The sequence below is a fragment of the Nyctereutes procyonoides genome, unplaced genomic scaffold (genome assembly GCF_905146905.1).
Source record: "Nyctereutes procyonoides isolate TBG_1078 unplaced genomic scaffold, NYPRO_anot_genome, whole genome shotgun sequence".
NCBI classification, from domain to species: Eukaryota; Metazoa; Chordata; class Mammalia; order Carnivora; family Canidae; genus Nyctereutes; species Nyctereutes procyonoides.
In genome coordinates, this window is record NW_026575126.1 from 36,229,844 (window position 1) to 36,238,236 (window position 8,393).

Sequence of the window (8,393 nt, forward strand, 5' to 3'; positions counted from 1 at the left end):
CCGTGATTTGGCTAACATGTGCCAAGGATACTGTCGAAATCCTCGTGTACGCAGGAGCAGGAGAGCTCCAAGATCCAGAGAGAAATTAGACCCAGTAACCACGAGCTCCTGGGCCTGACATGTGGGAGGCACGCAGCGAATGCTTGCTTAATTGAGTTCTCAGGTAAAGAACCCCAAAAGCTCCCCCAAACCTCTTCTGGGATCTCCACCAAAGTCACCAGATATCCCTTACCTTCCTCCAGTTAAGCTGGCTTTTCCTCAAGGGCCGGCGTTCAAGGTGAACGAAACGCTTTCAATCAATGTTATTGGCTTTATTTGCGACAGTATTTCAGGCTACCATTCTTCACCAGTCGTGTGGGATAATTAGTTTTGTGTTGAGGAGGGGGTGAGAGTGGGAAGCCGGGGAGGTGGCATCTGTGCGGGACCCCCAGAGCCCACAGGGCCGCCGCAGGAGCTACTCCAGCACCCAGCACGGTCCTGCTTTCTTCCTCCAGGGAAGCATCTGACAGGCCGGTGGTCTCTTGGGTCTCTGGTGCCACAGTGCACAGGCGGGCTGCACAGGTTCATTATTTTGATTCTCACCTCATAGGAGAGTTTTATATTAAGGCAGATAGGTCCATCTTTTTCTGGCGATAAAAATTACTATTAGGTAGTGAACGCTGCTCTGTACCAGGCATGAGGATAAGCTTGTCACACCCATCATCTTATTTAACTCTCTCCCTGCCGTCAGAGAGATCCTTTCAAAGTGTAAATTACATCCTGCCCCTTCCCTGCCTAAACCGTCCAAGAACTCTGGCACACTTGCAGTCAGGTCCCTACCGTGTCTGCAAGGCTGGTGGGGCATGGTCCCTGGCTCCTGCTCCAACTGTATCCCCTTCATTCCCCTGCTCACCACCCTCCTTGCTGGTCCTGGAACTGGCCAAGGAGGCCCTGCCACAGGGCCTTTGCACTGGTTCTTCCTGCCCAGGCCCTGTCTGGATCACTCCTTCACTTTATTTGGTCTTCTCTAGTGTCCTCAGAGAGACACTCACCCCATCCAAAATACCACCTGTTGTTAACTTCTGCTGTCTTCTGCTCCTGATGGAACTCAGCACACCTAGCCATTTTATTATAAACCTATTTGTTTGGGTGTCTATTACCTATCTCCTTACCAGACGAAAAACCACACAAGAGCAGAAACCCTGTTTTGTTCACTGCTTTATTCCCAGCACCAAGAGCAGTGCCTTCGATGGAGTAGTCACAAATAAATATATAGTCAATGAAAAAATAAATAGATGAATATTCACAAAACTCCATGGTGTAAGTGGTACTATCACTCCCATGTTGTAGGTGAGAAAGCTGAGGTTTAGAGAGACTGACAATATTCTTAGGGTCGTAAAACTAATGAACCACTTGGGATCAGAAGTCAAGATATCAACCTCTGGGGTTAGCTCTCTCTGGACTCACAATCGCCTACCAGTGTTTCTATGTGGAAACTCTATTTCCCTGAGACACTCCAAGAAAAAAGTTTTTGATGGATAATTCAGTTTGGGAAACACTAGGAATTGCATTTCCAGCTTGGTAGCCAAGGAAAGGCTCTGAAAAGTCCTGTAGTAAAAAACCTGATTGAACTTGCATAACGAGTTTCCCAAAGTGTTGACTATAGACATCTTTTATGTATTCACTGGTGTGTGTCACATCTATTATCATACTGCGAAGCATACATTACAAATAATAGCTTTCATCCTTGTGGAGAGAAGCTGACTGTCTGGTACAGGATTCTGGGAGCTCTGTCTGGATTGGCCGGCATGGGAATTCTGGGACTGGGGGCTTCCTCTCCCAGCAGGGGGGGCCATGCCTGAAGTCAACTTCCTACCAGACTGGTACCTGAACCCACTCTCATGCTGACCCCAAACCCAGCGGGGAGGCTCCTGGCTCCCTTTGGCTGCACCCTGGCCTGAGCGTGCTCTGCAGAGCCCTGTGCACCGGTTCACCTTTTGCCCTTTGGTTCCTGTACCAAGCGGCACTTGGTATTTCCCCTGAGCCCCTTGTAGAGCAATTCCTCATGTGTGCGTCTCAGAGACATAAACCTCGTCAGCCTGGCCTTATTTTCTCACTGTCTCATACCCCCCTATTGGAATTTTAACCTTTTAGAGGAGCTGCGACACTGCCTCACCCATCTGTGCCCTGTCGGCCACCAACTCGGTGCTGAACAAATGGTAAATTCTCAGATAATTCTTGTTGGTTTGACTGCCAGGGGACTGATGATCCTGTATGCTGCATGGTTTGGAGCAGAAAAAGATAAATGGTGATGTTGTAAATCCCTTAATTCATTGCCAGAGCCGCCCCCACCGCCCGCCCCAAACAGAAGAGAAGGATACCCCCCGCCCCCCCCAGAGGCACAGAAGACCATGGAATGAAATGTATATAACGGACCGCATCTCTGCGCTCCCTGGACACTTAGAGCCACTGTCAACGCCCCCGATGTGTTTGTTCATTTTTATTAGTTTTGATGGTGATTTGATGTCATCAGGGATTCAGGTCTCATGTTCATCCCTGAGATCATCTGAATAGCACTGGTGACGGGAACGGAAGAGCAGAGACAGGCACCCACAGGCAGCCTGGATCCGACTGCATAAACCTGGGAGGTGGGAGGGGGCCGGACAGCCTGGCTTGCCCAGGGCGCACGGGGCTGAGCAGGAGCAAGCGAGAAGCAGTGGCGCCGCCAGCATTGCGCCTTTGCCCCAAGTGACCATGAGAGGTGCCATGCGAGTTTCAATCCTGTTCCTCCTGGTGACTGTGTCGGACTGTGCCGTGATCACGGGGGTAAGGCGTCTACCTTCCTCTATGCCCTGGGTTTTGGGAGGATGTGGGGGTCTGCATGGGATGGGAGGCTGCAACCACGCGGGGGCAAACCGGAAAAAGCCTGGGGAGTCCGTGGTCAGCCAGCATTGAGAGGGCCGTTCCACACGACTTGCAGATTAGTTCGACCTCACCACACTAGACGGGATCTAGTGTAAATCAAATCTTATTTCCAATTGCATTAGGAGAACATCAAACATTTTGAAGTTTAGACCTTTGGTAACACGAAGATTGCCCATTGTGTAATAAGGAATTCCTTTATAAAGTTGATTAGCACCTGGTGATTTATCTTTTGTGTAAATTTTGGTTTTCATTTATACAATCTGGTCCACATGTCAAGTGTAATTTACACAGCATGTTGACTTAATTAAAGGCAGTGATCTTAGTAGCTTTAATTGGGGACGTTTAACCTCTGCTTTTTCTACTCTTAAGAGATTGTCTTGAAATTCTTTCCTTCCTTTATTATTTACGTATTTTAATTGTGCCCCGTTCTGACAAGAGTATTTGGCTGGGTGTACCCAAAAGCAAGCATTGGGTCACGAGTAGAAATCTCGTCTCGGGGCGGGGGTGGGGTGGGGGGGTGGTTTCCCCTGCAGGGGCGCTCTGCTGCCGGTCAGATGCGCAACATTCGGGCTGCGGGCGCCCTGGGACCACCCCCAAATGTGATATGGTTGTGGGACCATTCTTACTAAAACAGAGAGTAATACCTGAGAGCTTTCCAGATAAAAGCTGCCAGAGAGAAAGAGAGGGAGAGGGAGAGAGAAATTTATTCTTTTTCCAGCATCCTTCAACTTTTTACATAGAGAATGGAAATGTAGAAAAATGCCGAACGATTCCTGGAATCCCATTAGTTTTCATGTTCACAGAAAGGAAAACTTCTTTCATCTCCTTTTTAAAGGAAAAAGACTGAGTCTCAAAGACGAACAAATTATTAAAGGCAAGTCAATGCTTTTGAGACCCAGAGCATGAATAACATTGTCAGGGCAAAATTATACCTGATGAATCAGCCTCTGGATCCTCCTAGGGTGTATGTAGGCTGATGATCGGTGAGGCAAACAAAGGCGAGAAGCCACCAAGAGGGATGGGAGCTGTGGGCTGACCTTGATGCCAGCTCCAACATCTGGCCAAGGGGTGGTGGTAAAATCTTTCTAGTAAACCCTTCAAGAGGACACTTTGAAATGCACAAGTGAGAGAGAGAACTAGTGTAGGAGGAAATGCATGACAGACATGGCAAGGAGAGGGGAGACCCAGTGCTGGGGGGCAGGACCTCCCTCCACTCTTCATGCCCGGCTGCCGCCCCGAGGCCGACTCCCAGGAAGAGGCTGGGTGGCATGGGCACGCACCCCTGCTCCCCGGACCGTGACCATCCTAGATTCAGGGGACAATGACGCCCCACTTTGGTCAGGTAGGTCTGCTTGGCCCTAGCCCTGGGCTTGCAGGGGCTGCGTGGTATGGGAGATGTGCTCTCGCTGGGCTGGAGGCTGCATGGCGGGGGAATGTCACCCGCGCGTCCCTGAGGGGCAAGCAGGCCCGACGCCCCCACCCGCCCTCCCCGGGGCTGAGCAAGTTGGCAGCTTCCAGTTCCTGCCAGGGCCCACCTAGGGAGCCAGAGGGTGTTCTGGGGCCTTCTGTTGGACACAAAGACGGAAACCAAACCCCGCTGCGAATCTCAGCTCAGGAAAGCCACCACGCTTCTCTGGAGGTGCAAAGGTTGTGCTTCTCCGGCGTGGCCCCACCTGAGCCTGGAGCTGTTCAGAGGCCTATTTCCCCCAGTTCAGGCTTTTGTTTAAAGCAGGCTTGTGTGGACTTCTCTACAAGTGGCAACTTCCAGAAACCAGGCACGGCTGCTCCGCTCCTGTTCTGGAGCCCAACCCAGAGGGGCCCATCCCTATCTGGGGATGAAGGAGGCCAGCAGAGAAGCATGGGGGGGGACCCCTGCCCTCTGGGGTGCTAGTGCCTCAGGTGAGGCTGGGCTTCTGGTGAGGGCCCAGGCGGGGCCGGCATGGGGAGCAGAGGCACCAACCCGGGTGTGGGATCAAGGTTGGAGAGTTTGGTCAAAGGACTGACCACCCAGGGGCCTGGACCATCATCGCTCTTCGCACCTCTAGGAATTCAATTCAATGTTGCCAGCGTCCTCTGAGCATTTACCTCTAGTCTGGTCAGAAGAGGAGTGTTGCCTCCCTACTGGGTGGCTGCAGGGGGGCTTGAAGGGGTCCTCAGATGCAGATCTGATCCCCCACTGAGCCCTGAGTGGAGCAGGAGCAAGAATGTGCTGCTTGGGTGTGAGGCTGAGGTGAGGGGAGCTGCCCTCAGCCCCTCCCTGCCACGAGGGTTTTAGATGTACCTCTCCCTTCTGGTGTCCCTTGGGTGGCACTAACGGCACCCCTTTGTCTCCCCTCGCAGGCCTGTGAGGGGGATGTCCAGTGCGGGGCAGGCACCTGCTGTGCTGTCAGCCTGTGGCTGCGTGGGCTTCGGATATGCACCCCACTGGGGCGGGAAGGAGAGGAGTGTCACCCCGGCAGCCACAAGGTACCGCACGGACCTGCTCCGGGCACGGAGCCAGAGACAGCTGGGGCCCGACCCCGATTTTCTGACTCTGACTCTAATACCATCTCAGGACTGCTGGGCATCCTTGCTTTTTGGAGGAGCCCAGGGTGGAGTTGGGGGTACTAATGACACAGCCTTTTAGACCCAGGGGTTACGCCAGCTGCTCATTTGCAGATGCTCTTGGGCAATTGGGGCGACTGCTGTGGGCCTCAGTTGCCTCAAGTATACGAGGGACATGAGACAGAGCACCCCTGAAGTCTCTTTCAGATCTGACGAATTCAGATTCTCAAGGGGTCCTGAGTGCCCTCTGTCCCCAGAAACCTTCCCTCCAGAGCATGAAGTAAGACTCATGGAATGGTCTCCCATCCAAGGTCTGGTTAGGGTGAGGCAAGCCCCACTCCCAGGGCACAAGCTCTAAGGAGGCCCTCCTCCTCTTTGGGGCCTACGCACCTAGCTTCCCAGGGGGCACCGAAGGGCTCCGAGACCTTTGCTTCTGAATGGCCAGGTACAGGAGCAACTGCAGCCCTGCCGGGACTGGGCGTGCCAGCCACCTCCCCTGGGCTCCCCGTGGATCAGGGGTCCCTTATGTCCTTGGAGGAGCATGCCTGCACCCAGGAGCCCCGGGTTCTTCTGGGCTCGAGGCATCCTCCTGTGGTCACCTTCCCAGTCCTGACTGCTTGCGGGGAGGGGACAACGCGGGGCAGTCCCTGCTGCCTCGGGCTGTGTGAGGTGGTTCGGCTGTAGATCTATATTCCCGAAGGGCACACCAGTGGCAATAACAGCTGATGCTGATGCTTCCCACGGGCCACCTTCCAGGCTAAGTCCTTTTGCAATTAGTAGTTTAGACCTCTTTCCAACCATATGTGGTAGGTGCCATTATTGACCCATTTTGCGGATAATAAACTTGAGATACAGACACTAAAGACCTTGCCAGGGCAGCCCTGGGGGGCTCAGCGGTTTAGCGCCACCTTCAGCCCAGGGCGGGATCCTGGAGTCCCGGGATCGAGTCCCGCATCAGGCTCCGTGTGGAGCCTGCTTCTCCCTCTGCCTGTGTCTCTGCCCCTCTCTCTGCATGTGTCTCTCATGAGTAGATAAATAAAATCTTAAAAAAAAAAAAAAAAAGAACTTGCCAGTTGTCACACAGCTGGCAACTGTCAGACCCCGGATTTGAACCCGGGGGTCTGACACTACCTGTGATCATGGCCATCCCTGTCACCCTCCCTGAGGAGACCGCAATGGTCTAGTCTCAGGGTGAGAGTCACAGAGCAGAGACGGCAGCGACATCTGCAGCACCCATCAGCGCTGAGCACATCGTAGCAGAGCTGAGGGGGATCCAGTCAACAAGTGTACGTGTGTACATGCGTTGGGTCGGCGAGGCGCTCTGCCTGGCTGGGCAGCGTGGGGGCTTGAGGAGTTTTAAGGTTGGTGTGGATAGCACAGCGCTGTGGCTGATTACACCCTCGAGAGACAGATTGCCAGGGTTCCAATCCCAGCTCTAGAACAAATGTGAGCTTGGTATGTCGCTCAGCCATTCTGTGCCTCAGTTTCCCCCTCTATGATAACTGTTACTGTCGTGCTGGTTGGAGGGGCTGGGCTGGCCAGAGGCTCCTGCCTGGAAGCCCACTTGCCTTACGATGAAGGTGTCACCCTCTTCTCGTCTTTCCCCAGGTCCCCTTCTTCAGAAAGCGCCAGCACCACACCTGCCCCTGCCTGCCCAACCTGCTGTGCACCAGGTTCCTGGACGGCAGGTACCGCTGCTCCGCAGACTTGAAGAACATCAACATTTAGGAGCCTGTCTGCAGTCGGGACACTCTGGGCCTCTGCGGAAGCCCAGCCTGGGGTGGCCTCTTAGGGATTTTCATCTCTGCCACATGGCCCGGCTCCCTTTCCTCCACTGCCCTGACCCCGCTCCCCAAACTGCCTTGCTTCCTAGCACGCGCACACATGCACGGGCGCGCATGCACACACACACACACACACACACGTGCATGCAGACCCAAAGCACACGGTCGGCCAGGCTGGCCCGGGGGTCCCAGCTTCGGGCTGTGGTCCCAGAGGTGCCAGGCCGGTTGTCTCCCGGGTCTGGCTGCCTGAGGAGCTGGGTAACGGGAAGGGTAGGCCTTTCCCTTAGCCCCTGCCTCACCCCCCTGTCGGCCCCCCTCGGGGACTGGGTCCGCTGTCCCTGCCCCTTCCTGCATGCGCTCTGCCTGAGGCCACGCTCCCCAGCACAGCGCCTTGGCTGCATGGCTTCGAGGGACAGGTCTTGGGTGAGCCTCAGTGAGACCTGTGAGGGCCGACCTGGGAGTTCTTCCTCTTCCTTTGACTGACTAACTCCTCAGTTTCAGGCCTTGGGCCCAACCAAGGTCAGCCCTTCCCGGGGGGCGGGGGTGCAGTAGACAGTAGCCTCATGGCAGGTGCGGGGAGCCCGCCCACTAGGCCGTTGGCATCACCTCCAAGGCCCCTCTGGGCCACACTTTCCCGGTTAACCAGTGAGGCCAGGTCCCACTGCTTCCCTCTCCCATGCAAGTGGGGGCAGCGTAATCTAATCAGCCATTGACATTTTAGGAGGCAGTGAGGGAGTGACCTCAAACAGCTCCTTTCGGAGGATTGTCCCCAGGAGCATGTCTGTGACCTTTAGGATGAGGGGCTTCTGCTCAGCTGGGAAAGGGCGGGAGGTGGGAGGGGAGGGCAGGCAGGGACATTGATTTTGGACTCGGGGAGGCCGCTACCACCCAGGGACCAGGCTGCACAGGCCCCACGCCAGAGGAGGCAACTTCTCTAGACAGCAAGGGCTTCCTGAAGTGCCAAGCCATCTGTCTGGGAGCTGTCACCGGCCTCCACTGTCATCTATAGTAACAGCCCCACTCAGCTCCCCCAGTTGGACCCTGCCCTAGACTCGCCCAGGACAGTGCGGTGACGCCAGAAACTGCACATGCTGACCTGCCAGCTGCAGAATAAAAGCATGACTGAGGGGCAAGTGGCCGTGGTGTTCCTGCTATGCCAGT

General features: G+C 54.8%; 1 protein-coding gene across 1 annotated transcript; it reads left to right on the top strand.

Moving 5' to 3' along the window:
• The first annotated feature begins 2,733 nt into the window (after positions 1-2,733).
• Positions 2,734-7,176, top strand: PROK1 (prokineticin 1). Its single transcript, XM_055340650.1, has 3 exons — positions 2,734-2,805; positions 5,245-5,370; positions 7,057-7,176. Exons 1-3 carry the CDS (start codon positions 2,734-2,736, stop codon positions 7,174-7,176), a joined length of 318 nt encoding a protein of 105 aa, XP_055196625.1.
• The last annotated feature ends 1,217 nt before the right edge of the window (positions 7,177-8,393 follow it).